This window comes from Boleophthalmus pectinirostris, unplaced genomic scaffold (genome assembly GCF_026225935.1).
Source record: "Boleophthalmus pectinirostris isolate CB_2022bp ecotype Guang Dong unplaced genomic scaffold, ASM2622593v1 HiC_scaffold_21, whole genome shotgun sequence".
Taxonomy (NCBI): Eukaryota; Metazoa; Chordata; class Actinopteri; order Gobiiformes; family Gobiidae; genus Boleophthalmus; species Boleophthalmus pectinirostris.
Genome location: NW_026571175.1, coordinates 1,152,407 through 1,180,329, shown reverse-complemented (window position 1 = coordinate 1,180,329; position 27,923 = coordinate 1,152,407). Strand labels below are relative to the sequence as shown.

Sequence of the window (27,923 nt, the reverse complement as noted above, 5' to 3'; positions counted from 1 at the left end):
ACACCACCCGCCTCACCCATATATACACCACCGAGCTCACCTGCACATACACCAACCAACTTACCCACATATACACCACCCACCTCACCTACACATACAACACCTGCCTCATTTGCATATACACCACCCAACCCAAACTCTCTCCCCTCTCTAAACACCAGGCGTCAGGAAACACAAATCTTTTTCTATTTCCTTTTATGAGATCATTATTTCATTTAGAAGATTGAGAGTGAGAACATCATTTCAATTGTTCATATGTTCATGTGGAACATGTGAAGAACACACACACCTACAGTCACCAGGACATCCTCTGCACAGATCTGACCCGTATCTTGGTCTAGTGGTATCTCCTGCTTGTTTCCATGGAGATTGTTAAATTTAATGCCATACTGTGAAACATGCCAAGACCAAGACCTTTAATGTCTCATTCTGTCCTGGTTTGACCTGAACAGAACCTGTGTTAATACAAACACAGTTTTATGTCTGTTCAGTGGAAAAGTACAAAAACCCAGGAAGTAGCACTGAGTTTTCCCTAAATGTCATCAAACCCATCTTTACAAGCAGTGAGGTTTATACATGGAGGTTTATGGCATAAACATGAGCAAGCAAGCAAGGTCTGGTCCTGGTCTGGTCCTGGTCTAGTCTTGGTCTGGTCCTGGTCTGGTCCTGGTCTACTGGTCTGGTCCTGGTCCTGGTCTGGTCCTGGTCTGGTCTGGTCTGGTCTGGTCTGGGTCTAGTCTTGGTCTGGTCCTGGTCTGGTCCTGGTCTGGTCCTGGTCTGGTCCTGGTCCTGGTCTGGTCTGGTCTGGTCTGGTCTGGTCTGGTCTGGTCCTGGTCCTGGTCTGGTCCTGGTCTGGTCTTGGTCTGGGCCTGGTCTCGTCCTGTTTATCGAGGTTTATCTGGAACACTAAAGTGACTAAAAGAATCATTCAGGACTTCCATCAAATGTTATCAGGAGTTTTACAGCTGTCATTAAAAAGGAGGGAGAGGAGGAGGAGGAGGAGAGGAATGGGAGAGGAGGAGGGCGAGGGGAGAAGTAGGAAGAAGAGTGAAGGAGGAGAGGAGTTGGAAAAGGAGGAGGAGAGGAACAGGAGGAACAGGAGAGGAGGAGGAGCAGAGAAGGAGGAGTGGATGAATAGGAAAGGAGGATGAGGAGAGAAGGAGAGAAGGAGGAAAGGAGAGGAACAAAAAGGGAGAGGAGGAGGAGGAGCAGAGAAGGAGAGGAGGAGGATGGGCAGAGTCAGGGAAGATTAGAGAAGAAGGAAAGGAGAAGAGGAGAAAGTGTTTAAAGCCTTCTGATGCTGTTTCCTGAAATGGTTTCCTCTCTGTGATCAGTAAACTCAGTAAAGGGTAAATACACTTTTGTTTTTGTTTTTGTTTACCACATTCACACGAGTCACAGTCTGGACTCTACACGAACAATCTACTGCACCAATAACACTCTACAAGTGATGTTAGGACTATTAGTATTAGTAACAATAGTAGCCATAGTAGTAGTAGAAGTAGCAATAGTAGTAGCAGTTGTAGTACTAAAAGTAGTAATAATGCTAACAGTAGTAGCAGTCGTAGCTTTAGCAGTAGTAGTAGTACTAACAGTAGCAGTAGTAGTAGTAGGAGCAGTAGCAGTAGTAGTAGTAGCAGTAGCTCAGTTGGTAGAGCATTCGCCCACTGATCTGAAGGTTGGTGGTTTGATTCCAGCTCTCGACATAAATATCACAGGTTGAGTGGTCAGATCCACTGACCCACAGGTTGGCTGGTGTGATTCCAGCTCCCACAGATGAATTGTGTCCTTGGGCAAGACACTTAACCCACCTTGCCCACAGTGTCTGCGTACACTGGTGTGTGAATGTGTGTGTGAATGTGTGTGTGAATGGGTGAGTGGTTCCTTGTTGTGCCTTGAAGGTGGAAAAGCGCTATAGAAAAATGTGACCATTTACCATTTTACCAGTAGCAGTAGTGTTAGTAGTTGTAGTAGAAGTGGAGTAATAATAGTAGTAGTAGTAGTAGTAGTAGCAGTAGAAGTGAGTAGTAATAGTAGTAGTAACAGTAGAAGTGTAATAGTAGTAGTAGTAGTAGCAGCAGTAGTAGTAGTAGCAGTAGAAGTAGTAATAGTAATAGTAGTAGTAGTAGTAGTAGTAGTAGTAGTAGTAGTAGTAGTAGTAGCAGTAGTAGTAGTAGCAGTAGTAGTAGTAGTAGTAGTAGTAGTAGTAGTAGTAGTAGTAGTAGTAGTAGTAGTAGTAGTAGTAGTAGTAGTAGTAGTAGTAGTAGTAGTAGTAGTAGTAGTAGTAGTAGTAGCAGTAGTAGTAGTAGTAGTAGTAGTAGTAGTAGTAGCAGTAGTAGTAGTAGTAGTAGTAGTAGTAGTAGTAGTAGTAGTAGTAGTAGTAGTAGTAGTAGTAGTAGTAGCAGTAGTAGTAGTAGTAGTAGTAGTAAGTAGTAGTAGCAGTAGTAGTAGTAATAGTAGCAGTAGCAGTAGTAGTATCAGTAGTAGTAGTAGTAGTAGTAGTAGTAGTAGTAGTAGTAGCAGTAGTAGCAGTAGCAGTAGTAGCAGTAGTAGCAGTAGTAGTAGTAGTAGTAGTAGTAATATTAGTAGTAGTAACAGTTTCAGTGTGTATTTGAGTGTGTTTGGCTTCACACTTCAGTCACACTTTACAGAAGCGTAAAACGTGAGGTTATCTGCGCTCGGCTCTCCACCAATCAGCTCTTATCTCCTGGTCACATGGTCCAAAGTCCACCTGAGACTCAGACCAGACCACAAGACTCAGACCGGGACCAAGACCGGGATCAAGACCAGGATAAAGACCAGAGTCTGAACTAATATCAACGCTAGGATCAAGACGGGGATTAGGACCAGGATTTAAACCAGGCTCTAAACCAGGACCAGGATCTAAACCAGGACCCGGACTGGACTGAGGACCATGGGGCTTCTCCAGGAGACTCGTAAGAAGAAAAAGATCATAGTGAGTATCTGGTCCGAGTCCTGGAAATGCTGTATCAGTTTGACTCTGCACCTGCCCAGACAGATGCTGCAAACACTGGTTACTACGGCAACGCAAATACTCTACACTTTAGTTGTACTTTTTAAACTTGTTTATTGTACGCTTTTTTAAGTGTCCACTTTTCACAACTTTCAGAGACCAGAGTGGAGATTTGCCGTGACGGTAATGCAACAACTAGCATGCTAACAGTGCACTACCTGTTTACGGGACCTCAAGAGCTGTTTATACAATCTATTTGTACTGAGGCAAGACACGTTTTGTTTAAATACAGAGAAGTGTGAATCATAACAGATGTGACTGTAATAGTGAATCAGCTTGGAGTTTATGGTCATACAGGATTTTACAAGACTGAAACTGAAATGATTGACAACAGTGTTACTGCTGACAGACAAACTTTGACTAATGCTGGACGGACACTGTGTGATAGTTTTGATTGTTTCACTCAGCTCTAGATGAAACTGTACGACCGCATATACACCACCCACCACACCCACATATACACCACCCACCACACCCACATACACACCACACCACCACACCCACATATACACCACCCCCACCACACATATACACCACCCACCACACACTGTATATACACACCCACCACATCTGTATATACACCACCCACCACACATATACACACACACATATACACCACCCCACCACACCCACATATACCACCCACCACACCCACATATACACCACCCACCACATCTGTATATACACACACCCACCACACCCACATATACACCACACCACACACACCACACATATACACCCACCCACCACATACACCACCACATATCACACCCACATATACCACCACCACCACACCCACATATACACCACCCACCCACCCACATATACACCACCCACCACATCTGTATACACACCCACCACACACATATACACACCACCCACACACCCCACCCACCACACACCACCACCACCACACCCACATATACACACCCACCACCACCCACATATATACACCACCCACCACACCCACATATACACCACCCCACCCACATATACACCACCCACACACATATACACCACCCCACCACACATATACACCACCCACCACATCTGTATATACACCCACCCACCACACCCACATATACACCACCCACCACACCCACATATACACCACCCACCACACCCACATATACACCACCCACCACATCTGTATATACACCACCCACCACATCTGTATATACACCACCCACCACACCCACATATACACCACCCACCACATCTGTATATACACCACCCACCACACCCACATATACACCACCCACCACACCCACATATACACCACCCAACACATCTGTATATACACCACCCACCACATCTGTATATACACCACCCACCACATCTGCATATACACCACCCACCACATCTGCATATACACCACCCACCACACCCACATATACACCACCCACCACATCTGTATATACACCACCCACCACACCCACATATACCACCACCCACCACATCTGTATATACACCACCCACCACACCCACATATACACCACCACCCACCACACCCACATATACACCACCCACCACATCTGTATATACACCACCCGCCACATCTGTATATACACCACCCACCACACCCACATATACACCACCCGCCACACCTGTATATACAAGGCAAGGCAAGGCAAGTTTTTTGTATAGCACAATTCGTACACAAAGTAATTCAAAGTGCTTTACAGAATAAGAAATACATTAAAATCATAATAAAAACAAATCAAAACATAAATAATCATGAAGATTAAAATTTAAAAAGAGAGACATAAATTGGAGAGAAGAGTGCGGAATGAAAACCTTTCAGTTATATGCACAGTTAAACAGAAATGTTTTGAGCCTGGATTTAAACAGCGTCACAGAAGAGTCTGTCTCACATGTTCAAGACTGTTCCAGGTTTTAGCTGCATGAACCTGAAACTCTGACTCCCCTTGTTTAGTCGTGACTCTGGGCACCAGCAGGAGGCCGGTCCCTGAGCTCCTCAGAGTGCGAGATGGTTCATATGACACTAACATGTCACAGATGTACTTTGGTGCTCGGCCATGGAGAGACTTGTACACAAGCAGAGCTGCTTTAAAGTCTATTCTCTGAGGCACAGGAAGCCAGTGCAGAGACCTGAGCACAGGACTTATGTGCTCGTACTTCCTAGTTCGAGTAAGGACCCGAGCTGCAGCGTTCTGGATGTTCTGCAGCGTCTCACAGCTCGTTTGGAGAGACCAGTGAGCAGACCATTACAGTAGTCTAACCTACTGGAGACAAAATGCATGGATAAGTTTCTCCAAGTCTGATTTAGACAGTAAACCTTTGATTTTTGCTATGTTTTTTAGATGGTAAAAGGCTGCAGATGTTATTGATTTTATGTGACTGTTAAAGTTCAAGTATTGATTTTATGTGACTGTTAAAGTTCAAGTCTGAGTCCATTATTACCCCCAGATTTCTTGCCTGATTTGAAGGTTTTAGAGAGAGAGACTGGAGGTGACTGCTGACACTGTCCCTTTGTTTCTGTGGACCAAACACTATGACTTCAGTCTTGTCAGAGTTTTAGCTGGAGAAAGTTGTTTTGCATCCACACACTGATCTGTTGGATGCAGTGACCAAGTGAGTCCACTGGTCCATAGTCTCCTGCTGCCAGAGAGACGTAGATCTGAGTGTCATCTGCATAATTGTGGTACGACACGTTATTGCTGCTTATTAACTGGCCTAATGGCAGCATGTAGAGATTGAACAACAGGGGGCCCAGGTGTCTCTATTTTAGTACTTGCCAACATTAAAGAGAGGCATACATTGACATTTGTTGAGGTAAAATACAGAAAACCTGCTTAAAAATGACCAAAACACAAAGACAATTGACTATACTGACTAACTCTAACCCTAAATTATGCACTCATTTCACATTTTTGAAAATATAGCCAAGCTAACGACAAGACTCAAAGTGAGGAGGAGCTTTCACCTGGTCCATCTGAAGGGAGTTTGTGGATTTGTTCAAGTTGAATTGCGTTTGCTTCCAGGCGGTGGTGTTGGCGATCTCAGTGGTCACCCTGATCCTTGGTCTCGGTCTGGGACTGGGTCTGGAGCTGCAGAGGTGGAAGGACAAAGGTGGGTGCTGTTGTGCTCTTGGGCAAGACACTCGCCCTGTTCTTGGTCTAAAATATGATGTCATAAGAGGGCGGGGTCTGTACAGCTCTGTGAGACATTCACTGTTTTGAAAGAAATCTCCAAACTTCTCATCCACAAATGTTCCTCCTTCTCATTCTTTGTTTGGGATCAACTCCATAAACTTGTCATATTCATCTTATGTCTTAAAGTCCTTTCACCTGAAACAATCAATGGCACCACATTCTGAATATCTTGCAGAAAAAATAAATAAAAATCTTTTCACTTTGTTTATTTCTGCAGACAGACAAGATGCTGAACTTTGTGCCAGTTTTTGTTTCATGTGGAAAGGCCCAGGAATTACAGAGATCTGAAATCTGACAGTTACACAGAAAACTGTACCTGAGAATCATCTTTAACGTTTTTGGCATCATGTGAGCACACTCTGTTTGAGTGAGTGACTTGTGGCCATTGGCACAGAATGGCAGCCGTGACTCTGTCAGGCAGCCCCAGGGCAGGTGAATGAAAAATGTAGTACTAAACACACGTGAGGGTTTAAAGGTCCTACACTGCACAAATGTGACTCTGTGAGGCTTTAAGACAGGGTTCTTCTACCTGTAACTCCACCCCCTTCCATGTAGCTCGCCGAGGAATTTCGGAATTCTATGTATTGGTCTATGGTCTTGCACGTGTGTGACTGAAGACAGGAGGTCACGTGATTTCTGTTTTTAAACTGAAGGGCACACGAGGCGTTCAGGTGCAGCTCATGTGACCGACATACGAACACTGCTGAACACTAACCCAGAGCTGCTTTACGGGTCATATCTCTGGAACTCCTGGACCTATCCACACGAAACACAAACTGACACAAAGATCAACGTCGTCTCTGTCAGTGGAAACAAACTGAAGTCAAATGACACACACACACACACACACAGTACTAGTGGTATATACAGTTGTGTGTTTTCCTCAGTGGTCCCTCAGACGTCCTGCAGGGGGCGCTGTTACGAGCCCTTCGATGGAGAGGTTCCAGGTTGTCGGTGCGATTCCAACTGCAACAACACCAACAGCTGCTGCTTCGACTACTACGATATCTGCACACAACCAGGTATCAATACTACTACTACTACTACTACTGTTGTTGCTACTACTGCTCTTACTACTGCTACTGCTGCTGTTACTACTACCGCTACTGTTATTACTACTGCTGCTGCTGCAAATACTACTGCTATTGCTGTTACTACTGCTACTGCTGTTATTGCTACTGCTACTGTTACTACTACTACTACTACTACTACTTCTACTGCTGTTACTACTACTGCTACTGCTACTGTTATTACTACTGCTGCTGCTGTTACTACTACTGCTGCTAATACTACTAGTGCTGCTGCTAATACTACTACTACTCTTATTACTACTGCTACTGTTACTACTGCTACTGCTGTTACTACTATTGCTGCAAATACTACTGCTGTTATTACTACTGCTGCTGTTATTACTACTGCTACTGCTGTTACTACTACTACTACTACAACTGCTGCTACTGCTACTGTGATCGTGACCTCTGACCCCGTGACCTCTGACCCTGTAGCGCAGCAGTGGGAGTGCACTCGGCTGCGCTGTGGAGAGAAGCGACTTTCCAACAGCAAATGTCACTGTTCAGACGACTGCGCCGCTAGCGGAGACTGCTGCACCAACTACAACAATATATGTAAAGGTACAGCGCCACCTGCAGCTTCAAAACACAACTACAACAATATATGTAAAGATACAGCGCCACCTGCAGCTTTAAAACACAACTACAACAATATATGTAAAGATACAGCGCCACCTGCAGGTTTAAAACACAACTACACAACCAACAGTTCCGACACGATGGGGCATGGAGCTTCAACAACCTCGCTCCTGATTGGCTCTGTAGTTGCTCCCAGATTTCCAGATATGGTCCTGTGTGGCAGATTAGCCACTATATCTGCTTTTTACAGTCTATTGGGTAACGGTACAGCGCCCCCTGCAGGTAAAATATTTATAAGCACATGTGCAGAGTCAGCATTATAAGCTAAAAAACTTAAGGGCGCCACACACTTCAGTCTTAAATGATTTTTAAACATGCGACAAAAAGCACACGAGGAGAATCTTATGAGATTTTAAAGTTTTAAAGTTGTGAGCGTGATGGAGTCAGCTGTTTCCTGTACAGTAAAACCAGTCACTCTGACACTCTCAAGTGTCCAAAGATCAGAGCTCTGCACTTCTAGTTTAGATACAAGTCAAAACTGTGTTATTATTATTTGTGAAATATGCACAAAACTTCAGATACAGGATTTTTAATGCATAAAAGATTGGAGATAAAGCCCACAGGAAGTAGAGTCACTATCAGTAATCTGCAGCTTCACCAATCTGTGTGCTCTGTGGATGTAAACAGACACACATGAGGAACCAAACTCACCTTTTTACTTTTTAAACAATGCCTCAAACTGGATTAACAGCTCAGTTTTGTTGACTGAATGTCATTATTTCTGGAGGAATTTAAATTTACCACTTGACGAGAGGTGAGTGTTAAAGTCTTCTCATTATTTTTGCTTTTTCTTGTGGTATTGTTGTATGATGCTCAGTCAGATTCTGACGCTCTGTTTTATTGGCTTTTACTGTAGTGTTGCTGATGTTTGGTGGTTATGATCTGACACTGACACACACACAAGGAGCGTACTGACTTCAAAATCACACAAGAAGACACAAAGTCAGGTCCACTGTTGGGCAAGTTACTTTAAAACTGTAATGTGTTATTTATGACTTGTTATTGTCATTTCAAAGTCATTTGTTACATTACAATATTACTGCATTTAAAATGTAAGGCATTACATTACTATTGCAGTACTTTTAAGTTACTCTCACCAAAATAACTGTGAAGATGCTGACATTTTTCAACGTACATGGATTGAACCGGGACTGAACCAGGACTAAATTAGGTCTAAATCAGGACTGAACCGAGGAGTAAACCAGGATTAAACTAGGTCTAAACCAGAGCTGAACCAGGACTGAACCAGGTCTAAACCAAAACTAAACCAGGTCTAAAGCAGGACCAAACCAGGACTAATCTTGGGCTAGAACTTGGAAGATTGCACCTTGCAGACACCCTGCAAGGTGCAATCGGGCGTCAGCTGCAGTTCGCCCAGTCTCTTGCATTTCACCGCTGCTGATATGGTGGTGATTTTAGTGAATTTGTATGAAGAAAACCCAGCACTTCAGTCCAGGTTAAAAATACATTGTGACACGCGTTACTCACATTTGTACCGAATAAAATATTACTTCTTTTTTTTTCCCTGTAATGCCTTACATTACTGCGTTACAGCAAAAAGCAATGCATTACTCTAATTCATTTGTTTTATATCATGTTACTCCCAACACTGGTCAGGTCCCCAAACTCAGGGAGAAACAAATCATAGCCAAAATCAGGCAAATTCTCCTGTAGTGTGTTGTGCCCTTTAGTCTCACTGAGAGGTTAAAGATTGTCTCTTGTAAAACAGCTCCTCATATTTCGTAAATGAACACACAGTTTTCACTCATTTAGTCAAATATAAAGTCTGTTTGTTACACTTCTCTCATTTGTCATTAAAGGGCCCATACGACACTATTCACGTCGATGTTCTAGTGTAGTTTCCTCCTCAAAAACAGACCTGGAGTTGTGTTTTGTTTCATTCACACACGTAACACACAAACCCTGCAGATTGAGACACTCTCTTCCACTTTGTGATGTCATGTGGTAATACAGGAAATACTCCACTGTATTTTTAAACTCCACACACCTTCACTAGAATCACTTGGATTATTTCAGCCCTGAAGGTAAAAGGATCTGTTCACTTGAAAACTACCACTACTATTTGAAAACTACTACAGTTTTGAGCTTTGGAGATGTAGACAGACTAAATAAAGAGTTACTCAAACATGTGTGAATGAAACAATCACAATTCCAGCTCTGTTTTTATGAACAGCAGTAAAACACAGCTTAAAGGGACAGTTCAGAATTTAAAATATATTTAACTTATTTCCTCGTGAGCCAGAGTGTTGGAGACGTGTGGAGACACTTTTTTGAAATATTCCATCCAGTCCTTGTATTTGCAGAGGTCGTTGGTGCTAGGCTAGTGCATGTCAATGGCCATAGTTAGCTTGCCACTATAAACAGTCTTACACACTCCACAAAACACTCGAAACAAAACTATTAATACACCAAACTGTCTGTGTGAATGTCTGTGTCCATAGAATAATTTTAGAAATAAAACTAACCTTGCATTTGAAGGATTTATGTCTGAGCAGCAGCAGTGAGTTGTACTTCCTGATAGAAAGCTCGGCAGTGGCGGACTGATATGTCAGAAAATAGTCCCTCAACATGCGACGATTCATGTGATGCAAGGTTAGTTTTATTTCAAACATTATTCTATCAACACAGACATTCACATGGACAGTCTGGTGTAATAATAAATTTGCTTTGGGTGTTTTGTGGAGTGGGAAAGTTTTGTTTAGTGTTAGGCTAACTGTGGCCATTGACATGCACTAGCCTAGCACCAGCGACCTCTGCAAACACAAGGACTGGACAGAATATTTAAAAAAGTGTCTCCACATGTCTCCAACACTCTGGCTCACGAGGAAATGAGGCCCTATATCTAAAATTCTGAACTCTGAGTCTGAGTCAATGTATAAGCTTTAATGTGGTTTTGTGCAGGAGAGAAGCTGTGGGTGCAGGGCGACTGTGACGACCTGTCCTCCCCCCAGTGTCCACCAGGGTGAGTCATGACCCCAGCACAGACAGTAAAAGAGACAGTACGGAACCTGGCTTTTGTTTATTTTAGTTCAGAAAAACGGCTTTTACAACATACAGTTTGTAATAAAAGAAGTGATGAAAACAAGTCTGAAAAAATTTGCCTGTAGATGTGTCCTGAACCTTATCTTGGTGTCGTCATGGAGATAGATAAGCTCAATGCCATACTGTGGAACTTTCAAGACAAAGCAATGACAACCAAATGACGAACCTTGTACCAGAGAAGTTACATGTGCAGCTTTAATATTCAATGAATCCAATTGTCATGACAGTAGATTGTACGTTTCCGTGGATAATCACCAGTTAGTTACCATAATTACACTTAACTTTATTTTACTGTGAATTGAATGTTTTTAAATATGTGTTTTGTAAAAGCCGAACAAAAATCAGACTGCTGCATTCTGTTTTCATCTAACTGTAAAACATTTTATTGATCACAAACGCATAAGAAAGATCCATGTGAGTCTCTATATGACTCTTTGTGCTGAGAGCTGATGGGCTGTGAGGCAGATTTAAATCCTTCTTCTTTTTTCAATTTGAAAATCAGATTTCATGTTTGTTTTTCTTACATTTTCATTTTCTTGACTCGTGTCAGGTTTTCAAAACAGCCACTGCTCCTCGTGTCTCTGGACGGATGGAGAGCCGAGTATCTACAGAGCTGGAGCAAACTGGTACCAGTGATCGACAAACTGCGTAAGACCAGGACTAGATCAGGACTAGACCAGGACTAGACCAGGACTAAACCAGGACTGAATCAGGACTGAACCAGGACTGAACTATGACAGAATCACAACTACACCAGGACTAAATCAGGTCTGAACGATGGGAGCTCAGAGTAGAGCAGAGGTTGTACATTTGTTCCGGATGCCTCCTGGATGCTTCCCTGGAGGCCTTGGGGATGACCCAGGCTGGGGCATGCCTTGTGGCCCCCTTAGGGGCTGGAGGAAGTGTCCGGATTAAGGGCCCCCAGTGGAAAAAAAATTGATGGAAAAACTAGGACTGAAACAGGACAAAGGATGAGGCTATTTAAACATATTTCTAATATTTTCTTTTGTTTCTTTTATATATTTGTGATTTTCAGAGAAGTGTGGCACCTCGGCTCCGTTTATGCAGGCGGCATTTCCCAGCAAAACTTTCCCCAACCACTACACCATAGTTACAGTAAGTCTGACCTAATACAACCACTACACCATAGTTACAGTAAGTCTGACCTAATACAACCACTACACCATAGTTACAGTAAGTCTGACCTAATACAACCACTACACCATAGTTACCGTAAGTCGAACTGACACCTTGCGCGTATTGCCTTCAACATTCCCTAGGGCTGTGATTCTAACTGTAGGCACTCCTCAGTTATTTTAACACACTCTGAATATAAAGACCTGATTTAGTTGAACTACAACAGATGAGCATTTGTGTTCTTAAACAAGTCCCTCTGAAATAATAATACAGTTACAAGCTAGCTAGTCTTAGCCAACAGTTTTTCCAGTGAGTCACTGTCACCTTTTAGATGAAAGTCAAACTCTTAAACAGGACGCTGAATGCTCGCGCTGATCACAGGCTCCTCAAAATGTGCTCTTTAAATCCATATTGTATTGTATTGTATTTTAGAGGATCTTAAAACTGTTTTGACAGTGTTGGCTAATGTGTTAATTGTGTCTCCATGGTAACCGGTGAACTTTACACCATAGAAATACATGTAGAACACCCCCAGTGTGCCCCAAGTATCAATACGGCCAACACACCATAGTTACCCGTAAATCTAATCCTGCAGCCACAGTTGCCATATGGTTCCCTGTTTAATAGTTTAGTTTTGGTTTAGTCCAGATTTAGTCCAGGTTAAGTCCAGGTCTAATCCTGGTCTAGCCCTGGTTTAATCCTGGTGTTCTCCTGGGACAGTCCTTGTTCAGACCCATTTGGGGCTGGTCTAGTTTAGTTTAGTTTGGCTCAGTACAGCATTGGTCATTTGGCAGAGCAATGTCCACCAACTATGAGACAATCCTCTAAAGTTGTGGCTTATTTAAAAAAAACAAAAAAAAAACATCTGCATCTGCGCACACCACAGACACAAGAAGATTCTTACAAGATTTTAAATCTCTGATTGCAAAGACTGCAGCGGGATCTGACCCGCCTAAAAGTTGTGAGCGCACCTCACGTCAGTAGTTTCCTGTCTACAGTAAAACCAGTCGCTCTGAGACTCTTAAGTGTTCAAAGATCAGAGCTCTGCACTTCTAGTTTCAATACAAGTCAAAACTGTTTTTATGAAATATGGTGCAGTATTTGAGATCATGACAGTTAATGCACAGAAGGCTGGTGATAAATGTAGATGTAGATGTAGTATGACTAATCTGCAGCTTCACCTTGACCCGTGTGCTGTGTGGAGGTAAACAGACACACGTGAGGAACCAAACTCACCTTCTTGATTTTAAAAACACTTCAAATTGGATTAACATCTCTGTGGACTGGATGTCATTATTTGTGGGGGGGGGGAATTCTAAGGACAGTATGGATGATATGCTGCAAGTTTAACTCTACATCTTTACGAGGCGTGAGTAATAATTATTTCTGCTATTTCCTGTTTGTATCTTGCGTCTCTGTGTCTTATTATTATATGTCTTGTTATTGATTGTTACTGTAGCGTTGCTGATGATCGGGCAAATTCTCCAGCAGTGTGTGGCGGCCTTTAGTTTAGCTTCAAGAATTTATTGAAGGGCCAGTGTACAAAGACACTAAGCTCATAAACAGAGATGTTCTGCACCAGATCAGAGCTTGACAGCCTGTTTCCACCTGCAGAAACTGATTTACACACATACATGATACATTCTGACAACAAAATGAACTCTCTGACCCAGCCCCATTACACAACCACTCCATCAGAGTTTTTATAGTTGTTGACAAAATACATAGCCGCAATTTTCTTTACAATTAATGTGAGGCATGAATCATGTAGGCACCTTGCTTCCTTCTCCACAGCTGCAATGAGTTTAGAGGCTCCCTGGTGCGAACACGAGAATACGTCGTGCACACAGAGGACAGGTGCATTATGTAGGGGGGAAGAGCAGGGGGCCCATGTTTGAGCCTTGTGGCAGTCCAGTAAACGAGTGGCTCCTGCAGATGAAAAAGTGAAACTAATTAAACATGTTAATATGTTGAATATACTGTAGCACTTTTAAGAAACACTACCATGGTGATCTAAATATGTTTCATGTTACATTTAAACCACGGAAAAGTGTCATTCCCCCTTTTTAAACAAACCAAACAGACCTCAGGACATGACTGCACATCTGAGACGTCACTAAGCACATGGTATATTTACAGTCAACACAACAGCCCCAAGTTACAGGCGTCTGTCTACACAAAGCTTCATCTCTGTGGGTGGCAAGTAGTTTGTTTTAAAATAAATCTGTCCCATTTTTACTGTAATTCCTCTTTAATCTACTTTACTCACTCTTTTTTCCATTGACATTGTTTTTGTTTATTTTTTTTAAGCTCAGACTCAGGTTTATTTAAGTGTGACTCACTTGAGCTTAATGATGATTCTTTCTTGTTAAAGCTTGTTAATCATCATCATCATCATCATCACCAACTCATTAAAAAAAAAACACACACGGTCATCCATCCATTTTCTTCCGCTTATGCTGGGCCGGGTCATGGGGGCAGCAGTCTAAGCCGAGACTCCCAGACTTCCTTCACCTCAGACACGTACTCCAGACATTCTCAGGCCAGCCAAGAGACATAGTCCCTCCAGCGTGTCCTGATTGATTGATTGATAGCATTTATATAGCGCCTTTCAGTTCATTATTCAGTCACTCCACACTCAGTGGTCGTAAGCTACTACTGTAGCCACAGCTGCCCTGGGGCAGACTGACGGAAGCAAGGCTGCCTATCTGCGCCATCGGCCCCTCCGACCACCACCATCACTCACGCTCACACCACTTTCATACTAGGCAATGTGGGTGAAGTGTCTTGCCTAAGGACACAACAACAGTTTTTTTGTTTTTTTTGTTTTTTGCCACTGGCGCCCCACTGTGGCACCTGGAATTCTTAGAGGTCTCCCATCCAAGTATTGGATGCTTAAGCCTGCTTAGCTTCTGAGATCTGACAGGATCAGGCTTTTACAAGCCGGTATGGCCATGGTCCTGGGTCTTCCCAGGGGCCTCCTCCCGATGGGACATGTCCGGAACACCTCTCGAGGGAACAGATGCCCGAGCCACCTCAACTGGCTCCTCTCCACGTGGAGGAGCAGCGGCTCTACTCCGAGCTCCTCCCGTGTGACTGAGCTCCTTCCCCTATCTCTAAGGGAGCGCCCAGACACCCTGCGGAGGAAACTCATTTCGGCCACTTGTATCTGTGATATTGTCTTTTCGGTCACTACCCAAAGCTCATGTCCATAGGTGAGGGGGGGAAAGAAGATTGATCAGTAAATCGAGAGCTTCACTTTTCGGCTGAGCTCCCTCTTTACCACAACGGTTTGATACAGCGACCACATCACTACAGACACTGCACCGATCCGCCTGTCAATCTCACACTCCATCCTCCCCTCACTCGTCAACAAGACCCCGAGATACCTGAACTTGGAAGAGCTGATTCTCATCCCAGCCGCTTCACACTCGGCTGCAAACCGCCCCAGTGCACATTGCAGGTCCTGGTTCGATGAAGCCAAGAGGACAACATCATCTGCAAACAGCAGAGATGAGATCCTGTGGTCCCCAAACCGGACCCCCTCCGGCCCCTGACTGCACCTAGAAATTCTGTCCATAAATACAGTGAACAGAACCGGTGACAAAGGGCAGCCCTGGCGGAGTCCAACATGCACTGGGAACAGGTCTGACTTACTGCCGGCAATGAACACAGCTCCTGCTCCGGTCATACAGGGACCGGACAGCCCTTAGCAAAGGGCCCCGGACCCCATACTCCCAGAGCACCCCCCACAGGACACCACGAGGGACACGGTCGAATGCCTTCTCCAAGTCCACAAAGCACATGTGGACTGGTTGGGCAAACTCCCATGAACCCTCGAGCACCTGATGGAGAGTGTAGAGCTGGTCCAGTGTTCCATGGCCAGGACAGAAACAACACTGCTCCTCCTGAATCCAAGGTTCAACTATTGGTTGGATTCTCCCGAGTGCCCAAGACACGCAGCCGGAGGTCAGATGACACGACGACAAAGTCGATCATTGACCTCCAGCCTAGGGCGTCCTGGTGCCACGTGCACTGAGGTTTCGCAGTACAACAACGGAGTCCCCGGTCGGTGCAGTGTCTAGTAACCCTCCCAGGGACTCCAAGAAGGCCGACACCACAGTGAGAGACCTGTCCCCGGCCCAAAGGCGCAGTGATGCGACCTGTGTGTGGAACTCATCGTGTGAGGCTTCTGAACTGCTCTTGGTCTGATCCGTCCCTCAGGACCTGTGTGCCTTGGATGACCCTACCAGGAGCATGAATCCCCGACAACATAGCTCCAGGGATCATTCGGGCTCAAACCCCTCCACCACGATAAGGTGACAGTTCAGGGAGGAGACACACTTCATACTTATGTCATACTTATGATTTTACAAAAGACTTTCCCCAGTTTGGAAATAGTTTAGGTTTCAAATTTTTCTTCTTGGTTTTAAATCGTGATCTCCCACTAGAGCATTTTATAACTGTCACCTAGCAACCATGTTGCAGAGTACGCCTAAACTATCTGAGAAATAAAAATAGAAAGAAAATGGAAACATGAAATAATGTTTCAAATATACCAGAAAAAATAAATTTAAAAACATATATATATATATATACATATATATATATATATGTTTTTTTTATTTATAAAAATATATTATTTCTTGTGTAATTGTGCTGAACTTTTGGACAGAATTCTCCCAGTGTGATGTCATCTGTTTATCTCTACTTCCTGTCCATTTTATAATATTTATATTTACAACTATTTTATCCCACTAAATTTCCCACTAAATTAAGAAAATTAGAGAATCATCCAAACCTGTCATACACACTTTATATCCTAAAACGTTTTGCCAATAAATAAACAAAAATAAAAGCATGTTTTCTTTTTCACTGTGGGATTTAGGCTGTAGTATTCCACAGTATGGTATAAAATGTATCTATCTGCATAGAGAATGTTCTGAAGTATGACTTTAACTTTCTGTTTCTATGGACTTATAAGGTGATGAGTCACCCCCAGAAAGTTACACACTATCACCTAAAGCTCTGACAAGGTCTTTAAACTATGTTACACTTTTCTTCTTCTCAGTGACCGTCTCGAGTTGTATTTAGGTCGGGTGACCATATTTCCATTTGTGAAAACCAGGACACCTTAGTGTGGTCAGGCCCTTCAATACTGACAAACATGAAATAAATGATACTCAAAGTTACTTTACTCAAAGATGCTTTACACTTTCTGTTATGAATGAATGAAATAATGTCTCACCTATATTAGAAAAATAAATAAATCATAAATAATGAAAAAAAAACTCGCCTATATTAACAATAACTCTCACCTCTCAATAACAATATAAACTACTCAAAGTTAGTTTACTCAAAGATGCCTCATCATTTCTGTAATGAACAAAATATATCCATCCATTTTCTTCTGGGTTGTGGAGGCAACAATGGAATGGAATACGATGAGTGAGCACAGTGCCCTCGTGCTGCTCAATTTAATGGCCCAATTAAAGGTAATGAAAACCCGGACATTTACATTACTTTATTTAAAAAAAAGTCCAGGACAGTACGTGAAAAACAGACACGTCCAGGGAAAAATGGATGTTTGGGCACCCTAATTTAGAGTAATTCATGTCTGAGTAAACTTTATTCTCCTGTATTCAAGATGTCACATGGTTATTTTGGTACAAAACATGCGGCACTTTGTTGTCATGATGATTATGCCCACGTCAGCTTCCACTGGACACCACAGTGCTCCTCCACAGGAAGTCAGCACACTTGTTTCGTTTATGAAGTATTTTTATTATATGATATTGTGATTTTAAAAGTCCAACATAATGATCCCCAGGGCTCAGACATTATAACTATAGCACAGACACAAACACAGTAAGTCTGATTTAGACTAAAGGAGACACATTATTGTTACTGTTTATTTATTTGACTTTGTCCCACCTTGAGTCTGATGTTAGGCTCAGAGCTCAGACAGGCTTAGAGGTGGTGAATGTTGCAAACCACAAAAATGAAATGAAATGAAAATGAAGTCAAAATGAGGTAATTTGTGGTTATGCATCTGGAGATTTGGTGATTCGTCATTTAGGCCGTGGAGTTTCCAAAAAAGTCCACACATAAAATAAAATATGGCAGTAAAGGAGACATTGTGTGTGCTGTAGTTCAAATCTATGACAACCATGGATCATTTATAATCACAATGTTAATCTAAAACCACTTAATAACAGAAACAGGTCTACCGACTTCCTGGTTGGAAAACTGCAGAGTCCAGTGAGGGATTAGGAGCTGATTCCCACCTGTCCCTTGACCTTACATTGTCATCATAGACTGTGTATATAAATGGAGCTAACCTGCTACCTGCCACATTCCAAACAGGAAGTGAACGTGAGGCAGTGTTTGGCTCTATCGACTCTTTTTGTAAAAATATGAACATTAGTAAGAGAGATTCTTTTCCTGAGTGTCTGGATAGTGTAAGCAACAGGTTTGAATGAATGAATGAATCAATGCCTTTATTTGTCAATTTCTTCATATGTACAAGACAAACAAAAGAATCTAAATTGGAGCTGTCACCCCATCCGTACATTTACAAACATATAATACATCACATGGTGTTAGACATGGACCGGACTGAAAGACTGGGAGCAAAGGAAGAAAACACAGCAACATAACATGAGGATAGGGGAAGAAGAAAACAAAAGAGAACAGCCCCCAGAGTGTGTCCCTTACAGGAGCATAGTATGTACAGTACATAAAAAAAAAAAGAAAGAAAAACTAAGAAAAGAAAAGAAACACCACTGAGACATCAGCACATGATCAAGACACAGTATAGACATAACAACTAGACTTACACCTAGGGTGGAGTTGACCCAACATAGACAAGCAGCCGTCTGGATCCTGCAGCCACGTGGAGTTGGATACAACAGAGCCGCCCGCCGTGCCGGGTGGGGCCCACTAAACCAGAGAAGTGATGGGAAGGGGCGTGACCTTCAATAGCCTCTCTCTGGATTGGCTCTTTGGTTGCTAGGATACATGTAATCAGAATTCCAGATATAGAACTCAGCTCTAGAATAGGCACTCTAACTGCTCACTCTCATTTAGTCCACTTCTTTAGTCTGTGGTCTCAGCAAACATCATGACAACAAAGCGCCGCCGAGTAGAACGTTTTTGTTTTTTTTTTACAAAATGACTACACGATGCTGCTGAATTCTGTATGTAAGGTAAAGCTACTAATAGCTAGCATGCTAACCCTGCACTTCCTGATGTTTATAATTAGATGGAGACAGTATGCCGTGCTTATATTGACCTCCAGAGCTTCTTGTACAGTATGTGTGTCCTGGGGTCAGACACGCTCAGATACATGACAGGAAACAGGTCGAGCAGCACCGAATCACCAGTACTGTCTGAACATGTGTACTAATACTTTAAGTACTACATTCGTCCTTTTCAACACAAATCCTGTGCCCAGGGCCTGTACCCCGAGTCCAACGGCCTCATCGACAACAGCATGTACGACCCGGACATGGACCTGTCCTTCAGCCTGTCCAACAGCCAGAAGGACAACCCCGCCTGGTACCACGGACAACCGGTATATACTACTACTACTACTACTACTATTACTACTACCATTACTACTACCACCACTACTACTACTGCTACTGCTACTGCTACTGCTACTACTACCACTACCACTACCACTACCACTACCACTACCACTACCACCACCACCACTACTACTACTGTAACAATTCACCTGTTCTCGCCAAGAGAAAAGCTACAACGCTAAATTAAGGTCGCGGGAGGATCCATTCATTCAGCGGGATGAAATAACGACATGCAAAAAATAAGTGCTTTGGCCTATCTGGCGTTTATTGGCATTGCCAGACACGAACGAACACGGCCACACCAGACACACAATACCCCCCAAACACCACCCCGCACTCGAGCGCCCAATCCCCAAAACCCAGACACAAAACCCAAACCCCAGTGCAACAAAACAATAAACAACAGTTCAATATAGTCCACCACCCACAACAGTCCCGAGCAACTTCCCCCCAAAAGTTCCCAAAGTCTTCCCCCCCGCTGCGCGGCAGCGTGACGTGAGACGGTACAGTTTGCGATTTACTCACGCCACCCGCGCTCCGGTTCTGACGCTCAGTCCAGCAGCTCCCGTGGTAAAATAAGATTCCAGCACGATTGGCAACGCGATAATCCAAATATGCAGCGACAAAATTCCAATAGCGTGGTCCCACGGCACCGACAGCTCCTGGCAGGCGTCCAAAACGGCGTGTGACGTCACACCTGTGCGCGTTCCCGCGCGTGCGTCCTTCTCCCCTTAAATCCCGGTGCGTCCGGGGAGGGCGCAATAAACAGATATCGCCTGAAACAATGACATTTACCCACAAATAAAGGACCATACACAACAGAATAATGTTAACAAATAAGAATTTCACCCAACTGAATGAATAGATAAGGGTGAAGACCTAAGTGGTCTTTACACTACTACTGCTGCTACTGCAAATACTACTACTGCTACTGCAAATACAACTACTGCCACCGCAAATACAACTACTGCTACTGCAAATACAACTACTGCTACTGCAAATACAACTACTGCCACTGCAAATACAACTACTGCCACTGCAAATACTACTACTGCTACTGCAAATACTACTACTGCCACTGCAAATACTACTGCCACTGCATATACAACTACTGCCACTGCATATACAACTACTGCTACTGCAAATACTACTGCTGCTACTGCAAAGAATACTCCTGTTAATTCTGTTAACACAACTGCCACAACGTGTACTAACCCCACCTTGTACCAGGGACAGCAAGTACTACAAATACTTCTATTACTAGTACTAATATTACTACTACTACTACCCCCTAGTATCATGACCAGGACTAAACCCGGTCTAAACCAGGCTTAAACCCGGTCTAAACCAGGCTTAAACCCGGTCTAAACCAGGCTTAAACCCAGTCTAAATCCAGTCTCTGTGTCAGGTCTGGCACACGGCCTCGTATCAAGGTCTGAAGTCTGGGACTTTCTTCTGGCCTGGATCCGACGTCAAAGTGAACGGCAGCTTCCCCGACATCTACAAACCCTATGACGGGTAAGACTGCCTCTCCCCAGACGCTTCCCTCTCCTCCCACTCCCCAGACGCTTCCCTCTCCTCCCACTCCCCAGACGCTTCCTTCTCCTCCCACTCCCCAGATGCTTCCCACTCCCCAGACACTTCCTTCTCACATGGGGTATATTTCCCTCCTGTGGGGGTATTACTTGCAAACACAGAGCATGTTTAGATCAGCATGTTATCTTTCATCATTTACAAAGTGCCAGATTTGCCCAAAACAACGCATTGACATGTTTTATATGTTTCATTTATTTAAAAGTCGCTCCCCCTTCAGAGCGCTATCACAACCCGGTGCGTCCCACTAATGAAACTCCTGCACATCACATCAGCTTTGTCCTGTTGCTGTGGACAGTTTTGTTTAATATAAATATTATGAAATAAATACATATTTGCTTTGTGCGCTCACTATCCCCAGACGCCTCCTCTCTGTTTATTTTTTAACACTTATCAGTCGTTGAGGTGAGCTGATTTTAAATTAGATTATCATTATCATAGTTTGAGTGTAATCAGTAAAACTCAGGAGAAGAATTGTGCTGCAGCTCAGAAGGAGCCTTATCAAATGTCCACGTTCTGCAGTGAGCTGATGTCAGAGTTTCAGCTGGAACAGGGCCAACAAAACTCTCCAAACTTCTGATTCACAAATGTTCCTCCTTCTCATTCTTTGTTTGGGACCAGCTCCACAAACTGTTTTGTTGTTTGGTTTAAACTTCTTTCTCCGGAAGCGTTCACGTCTTTGGGCTTGAATATTGGCTCCACTTTCTGAAGCCAATGTGGAAAAATAAATTTACAAATCAGAACTAAGCCAGGTCTAAAACCAGGACTAAACCAGGACTAAACCAGGTCTAAACCGAGACTGAAACAGAATTTATTGTTTTTGCAGTAAAGTCCCATTTGAAGAGAGAGTCTTCACTGTTCTGAAATGGCTCCAGCTCCCAGCCGACCAACGGTGAATACAATTACATGACATGACATTAAATGACATAACATAACATGACATAACATGACAAGACTTTAAACAGTTGTGTTCTTTTCTTGTATGTCCAGTCCCGACTTCCTGACGTTGTATTTAGAGGAGCCTGATAAATCTGGACACAGCTATGGTCCGGTCAGTGGAGGGGTAAGTCCAGTGTCTGACCATAACCTTAATCAGGTAGTCACTAAGTCTGAGTCATTCTGTAATGAAAGATTCTGTGAGAGTGACTCACTGAAAAACTATTGGCTAATGCTCGGTAGCTACTGACTGTGATGTTATTTGAGAGGGTCTTGTTTAAATGAGCTCAGGTGTTGTAGCTGCAGCAAAGTCACTTTTTGTTGTGTGGAAACACAGATCATATTAAGTCTAACTTGAGTCACAGCGCTTCAGACAGAGCAGTGTCTACAGTTAGTATCACACCCCTGGGAAATGTTGATGACATCAACTGCAAAGTATAAATTCAAATCTGTGTACCAGATTTTTACCCTGTTAAAAAGATGAAAAACAGAACTAGTTGAGGTGAGACAGTTACAGTGGTCCAGAGTTCTTCATCACTGACCTTCTGTGTTCAGAACATCCTCAGGGATCACCATGATGACTTTATAAACTGCACAACTCCCACAGACCAGAACAGAGTTTTGATATAACAGTAAATCTAACATCAACTAGCATGTTAACACACACACTTCCTGATTCTCTGACAACAAAATGCTATATATATATATATATATATATATATATATATATGTATATATATATATATATATATATATATATATATATATGTATAAATGCTTTGTATAATTAGATGCAGATGTGATTCAGCCTCATTGGCTCCGATTCACTTTCTACTGAAAATGATCCGGGAGTTTGTATATCGCTACTTTGTCCCTATCAAGATCTGAACATTCATCCTGCTACAGTCCGGGTGGGAGGGGGCGTTATGTTCAGAAGCCTTGCTGCTGAATGGCTCTTTGGTCGCTTTTTACACTAGGTCAAAATTCCAAATATGGAACTTGGCTCCAAATTTGCTCCTATAATTGCCAGCCTCAGTGAGCTTCATTTGACTGGAGCTGAACACTGTGGGTGACGTCCTCCCTCAGTCCACTTCTTTCTACAGTCTGTGCCTCTGATATAAAGTGTGTGTGTTTGGAGTCACTGCGTTTGGGGAAAATGGAGCCTCTGATGCGTCAACAGAAAGTCTAAGAAAAGCTGGATGTGATTTTTTGTTAAATCAATCTTTGTCTGTGAAAAGTCTGTTTTTTATGGAAACCCATTCCCCCAGTAAATACAAACTAAAAGCCTCACAGAAAGTCTTAATTATGAGTTTTCAAGGTTGGGTCTGAAGCTGCTCTCCCCATGCAGCACGTGGGCTGGTGCGACCATTTTCCTGGAAAAACCCTGTATGAACCCCCTGCAAGGAAAACTTGTAGTTATTTTACTAATTCACTTCACATCCATCCATCCATCCATTTTCGTCCGCTTATCCGGGGCCGGTTCGCGAAGGCAGCAGCCTAAGCAGGGACTCCCAGACTTCCTTCACCCCAGACACGTCCTCCAGCTCCTCCGGGGGGACCCCGAGGCATTCCCAGGCCAGCCAAGAGACATAGTCCCTCCAGCGTGTCCTGGGTCTTCCCCGTGGCCTCCTCCCGGTGGGACATGCCCAGAACACCTCCCGAGGGAGGCGCCCAGGAGGCATCCGGAACAGATGCCCGAGCCACCTCAACTGGCTCCTCTCGACGTGGAGGAGCAGCGGCTCTACTCCGAGCTCCTCCCGTGTGACTGAGCTCTAAGGGAGCGCCCAGCCACCCTGCGGAGGAAACCCATTTCAAGCGCTTGTATCCGCGATCTCGTCCTTTCGGTCACTACCCAGAGCTCATGACCATAGGTGAGAGTAGGAACGAAGACTGACCGGTAAATCGAGAGCTTCGCCTTTCGACTCAGCTCCTCTTCACCACAACGGTCCAATACAGCGACCGCATCACTGCGGAAGCTGCACCGATCCGCCTGTCAATCTCACGTTCCGTCCTTCCCTCACTCGTGAACAAGACCCCGAGATACTTGAACTCCTCCACTTGAGGCAAAGACTCTCCACCCACCTGGAGAGGGCAAGCCACCTTTTTCCGGTCGAGAACCATGGCCTCGGACTTGGAAGAGCTGATCTTCATCCCAGCTGCTTCACACTCGGCTGCAAACTGCCCCAGTGCACATTGCAGGTCCTGGTTCGATGAAGCCAACAGGACAACATCATCCGCAAACAGCAGAGATGAAATCCTGTGGTCCCCAAACCAGACCCCCTCCGGCCCCTGACTGCACCTAGAAATTCTGTCCATAAATACAATGAACAGAACCGGTGACAAAGGGCAGCCCCGGCGGAGTCCAACATGCACCAGGAACAGGTCTGACTTACTGCCGGCAATGAACACAGCTCCTGCTCCGGTCATACAGGGACCGGACAGCCCATAGCAAAGGGCCCCGGACCCCATACTCCCAGAGCACCCCCCACAGGACACCACGAGGGACACGGTCAAATGCCTTCTCCAGATCCACAAAACACATGTGGACTGGTTGGGCAAACTCCCATGAACCCTCGAGCACCTCGAGAGTGTAGAGCTGGTCCAGTGTTCCACGGCCAGGACGAAAACCACGGCCGAATTCTCCTCTCCAGTACCCTGGCATAGACCTTACCGGGAAGGCTGAGGAGTGTGATCCCCCTATAGTTGGAGCACACCCTCCGGTCCCCCTTCTTATACAGAGGGGCCACCACCCCGGTTTGCCAGTCCAGAGGTACTGTCCCCGACCGCCACGCGATGTTGAAGAGGCGTGTCAGCCAAGACAGCCCCACAACATCCAGAGACTTCAGGTACTCAGGACGGATCTCGTCCAACCCTGGAGCCTTTCCACCAAGGAGCTTGCCAACCACCTCAGTGACTTCGGCCAGGGTGATGGATGAGTCCGCCTCCGAGTCCCCAGCCTCGGCCTCCTCCTCGGAGGACGTGACGGTGGGATTGAGGAGATCCTCAAAGTATTCCTTCCACCGCCGGACAACGTCCCCAGTCGAGGTCAGCAGCTCTCCCCCGCACTGTAAACAGTGTTGGTGAAGAACTGCTTTCCCCTCCTGAGGCGCCGGACGGTTTGCCAGAATCTCTTTGAGGCCGTCCGATAGTCCTTCTCCATGGCCTCCCCGAACTCCTCCCAGCTCCGAGTTTTTGCCTCCGTGACCACACGGGCTGCAGCACGCTTGGCCCGCCGGTACCCGTCAGCTGCTTCAGGAGTCCCCCGAGCCAGCAAGGCCCGATAGGACTCCTTCTTCAGCTTGACGGCATCCCTTACTTCCGGTGTCCACCACCGGGTTCTGGGGTTTCCGCCGCGACAGGCACCACAGACCTTACGCCCACAGCTTCGAGCAGCTGCATTGACAATAGAGGCCGAGAATGAAGCCCACTCGGACTCCATATCTCCGGCCTCCCCCGGAATCCGGGAGAAGTCCTCCCGGAGGTGCGAGTTGAAGGTCCCTCTGACAGAGGGCTCCACCAGACGTTCCCAACAGACCCTCACTACACGCTTGGGCCTGCCAGGTCTTTCCGGCTTCCTCCTCCGCCAGCGAACCCAACTCACAACCAGGTGGTGATCAGTTGACAGCTCAGCCGCTCTCTTCACCCGAGTGTCCAAGACACGCGGCCGGAGATCAGATGACACGACTACAAAGTCGATCATCAGCCTCCGGCCTAGGGTGTCCTGGTGCCATGTGCACTTATGGACACCCTTGTGCTCGAACATGGTGTTCGTTATGGACAAACTGTGACTAGCACAGAAGTCCAATAACAAAACACCGCTCGGGTTCAGATCAGGGAGGCCGTTCCTCCCAATCACCCCTCTCCAAGTGTCACTGTCGTTGCCCACGTGGGCGTTGAAGTCCCCCAGGAGAACAACGGAGTCCCCGGTCGGTGCACTGTCTAGTACCTCTCCCAAGGACTCCAAGAAGGCCAGGTACTCAGCACTGCTGTTCGGCCCGTAGGCCGACACCACAGTGAGAGACCTGTCCCCGACCCGAAGGCGCAGGGACGCGACCCTCTCGTTCACTTCACACTGTATCTAAATTATTTGCTATGTGCTCTGATCACTGAGCAGCCCCAAGTATCCTGTGCCAAGTGCAGTGACTTTTAAACTCATGATTATGATTAAACTTGTAATTATGACTTTCTGTGAGGCTTTTATTTTTTTATTTACTGGTGGAAATAGGCTTTCATACTTTTTTGCTCTGGCAGCTCAGGTTGTTTAAAATGGAGTCATGGCTGTGATAGAATGTTTTCAGAAGTCTCCTTATTTAGCCTTTACTTGTCTCTAGGAGTGGTCTGTATCATTGGGTTTCAGATTACAACATCCTATATTCTGCAGTGACATCATGAGAGAGAGAAAATGTCTTGTTGGGGAATTGAAAATAGTGTGAGATTGACAGGTGGATCGGTGCAGCATCGGCAGTGATGCGGTCGCTGTATTGGACCGTTGTGGTGAAGCGGGAGCTGAGTCGAAAGGCGAAACTCTCGATTTACCGGTCAGTCTACGTTCCTACTCTCACCTATGGTCATGAGCTCTGGGTAGTGACCAAAAGGACGAGATCGCGGATACGAGCGCTCGAAATGAGTTTCCTCCGCAGGGTGGCTGGGCGCTCCCTTAGAGACAGGGTGAGGAGCTCAGTCACACGGGAGGAGCTCGGAGTAGAGCCGCTGCTCCTCCACGTTGAGAGGAGCCAGTTGAGGTGGCTCGGGCATCTGTTTCGGATGACTCCTGGACGTCTCCCTCGGGAGGTGTTCCGGGCATGTCCCACTTGGAGGAGGCCCCGGGGAAGACCCAGGACACGCTGGAGGTACTATGTCTCTCAGCTGGACTGGTAACACCTCGGGATTCCCCTGGAAGGGCTGGAGGAAGTGTGTGTGGAGACGGAAGTCTGGGAGGCCCTCCTCAGACTGTTGCCCCCGCGACCGACCTCAGTTAAGCGGAAGAAAATGGATGGATGGATGGGAAATTGAAAAGTGAGAGTGACTAACTGAAAAGTTACTGCTGATGCTGCTTGGCTTGTGACTGTAATGTTATTTCAGAGATTTGTTTAACAGGACAAATCAGCTCAACTGTTGCAGTTCCAATTGAACCAGCTCTTTCTGGTCAGATGATGTTGTAAACAAACACCAGATTAAAATCTAACTTGAGGAACAGACCTCCAGACAGAGTAGTGCATACAGTTAGCATCTCACCCTGGGAATGTTGACAACATCTAAAATGAGTCTTGTTCAGAGGCAAATTTGTGTTGGAATACAGTGAGTTCTTGGCTCTGGTCACTCAGAGAAATGATCAGGTTCAACATTTTGAATTTCATGGAGAAGCTCCATGTGATCAAACTGTCTGTGATTCTTCCGAGAGTCTGACATCATCACATCCAACTTCTGAAACCATCTCCATCATGCCCACGCCGTCACACTTACACTTACAGTTGGACGATTTTCCTGAAAACGCCTACAGTCTAAATTGAACCCAGCTGAAGCTGCGTCGGGCTGAAGCTGCATCTGGCTGTGTCACGTCCACACTGTTCTATACGCAGGGCACTGTTTAAGGGTCATGTCATTTTTAGGGGTATCTGAAGGTCCAGTTGGTGAAAAAGTAGTGCACTCAGAATTTCATCTTGAAAATCGGTGGTCACTAGGG

The 27,923-nt window shown here is 44.9% G+C and overlaps 1 protein-coding gene across 1 annotated transcript in view; it reads left to right on the top strand.

Moving 5' to 3' along the window:
* Positions 1–2,752: 2,752 nt before the first annotated feature.
* LOC110156490 (venom phosphodiesterase 1) overlaps positions 2,753–27,923 on the top strand; it is a 77,704-nt gene continuing 52,533 nt past the window's right edge. The window contains exons 1-11 of the mRNA XM_020920689.2: positions 2,753–2,956; positions 6,040–6,127; positions 7,098–7,232; positions 7,716–7,841; positions 10,842–10,902; positions 11,533–11,630; positions 12,019–12,098; positions 19,576–19,695; positions 21,120–21,229; positions 22,131–22,196; positions 22,295–22,367. Coding sequence (XP_020776348.1) covers positions 2,915–2,956; positions 6,040–6,127; positions 7,098–7,232; positions 7,716–7,841; positions 10,842–10,902; positions 11,533–11,630; positions 12,019–12,098; positions 19,576–19,695; positions 21,120–21,229; positions 22,131–22,196; positions 22,295–22,367 — 999 coding nt within the window. The 5' untranslated portion in view covers positions 2,753–2,914. The remainder of the gene's footprint in view (positions 2,957–6,039; positions 6,128–7,097; positions 7,233–7,715; positions 7,842–10,841; positions 10,903–11,532; positions 11,631–12,018; positions 12,099–19,575; positions 19,696–21,119; positions 21,230–22,130; positions 22,197–22,294; positions 22,368–27,923) is intronic.